At 37.4% G+C, this 915-nt stretch overlaps 1 protein-coding gene across 1 annotated transcript in view; it reads right to left on the bottom strand.

The window, feature by feature from the left end:
• LOC119590679 (transmembrane protein 87A-like) overlaps positions 1 to 915 on the bottom strand; it is a gene marked incomplete in the record, with an annotated part of 13,856 nt that overhangs the window by 2,454 nt on the left and 10,487 nt on the right. Inside the window, 1 exon segment of the mRNA XM_037939364.1 lies at positions 142 to 271. Coding sequence (XP_037795292.1) covers positions 142 to 271 — 130 coding nt within the window.

Raw genomic sequence — 915 nt, 5'->3', positions numbered from 1 at the left:
CCTTCACTCCTCCTTTATAATCAAATTACACTCACTTACATGGATATATGTGCTTAAAACCATAGCACTATAATTGTTAAACCCCTCATGTCAGGTACACTTCCGCCTTATCAATTCCACCTTGCACACCATGTAACTCACCTGGTTGTTGTTGGATGGCCGCCAGAGGATCATAATCACCAGGAGGATCACAGCAAAGAGGACATGCCAATAAGCATCATCCACCCACAGCTCCTTCCAGTCAGTGAGACATTTTTCGAACTGGTGATACCTGCCAAGTGAAATGTCTCAAACAATTAATTGTTATTTGGATTTGATCAGAACATCAAACTGGTCCAGGTCTTGTTTATTTTGAGTGACTGGACTTAGTATTGGATGACACCTTTACTCTTCTTTACAGAATAAAATTTAAAACATATCTGGTAATTTTAATGGAATGTGCAGAAACTGCAATAAATGTTTACATATACAACACATAAAATGGTTTACACCATATTCTAAGAAAAGCACTCTACCAGTGAAGTCAGGCAACACTGAGGGCAGAGATGTGATGTGTATGACAAGACCCCAGCACTGGCTACCAGCCAACACTTTGGTTTGCACTAATGAGCAATGGGCTCTCATAGAAGAATGATTAAAAGACTGTCTCATCTGTCTATTTTTTAATTTGTATTGTTAGTTTGAGAACTTTTAACTCCAATTTAGATTAGTAAAATGGGTTGAAACAAGCCAACAATACAGGAGAAAACACAGGGGAAGTACCACTGAGAAAACACATTTCAAGGAAGATTTCACATAGGTCAACAAGATGCATCTGCATAGGATAATGTTTAAATTTATCATATAGGTATCTACATAAAAGAACACATATCCAGACCCTCTCCAGAACTATGAAAAAGAAACAACTTTAACATT

The sequence above is a fragment of the Penaeus monodon genome, chromosome 27 (genome assembly GCF_015228065.2).
Source record: "Penaeus monodon isolate SGIC_2016 chromosome 27, NSTDA_Pmon_1, whole genome shotgun sequence".
Classification (NCBI taxonomy): domain Eukaryota; kingdom Metazoa; phylum Arthropoda; class Malacostraca; order Decapoda; family Penaeidae; genus Penaeus; species Penaeus monodon.
The sequence above is the reverse complement of the archived record's forward strand: the minus strand, read 5'-3'. Positions and strand labels throughout refer to the sequence as shown.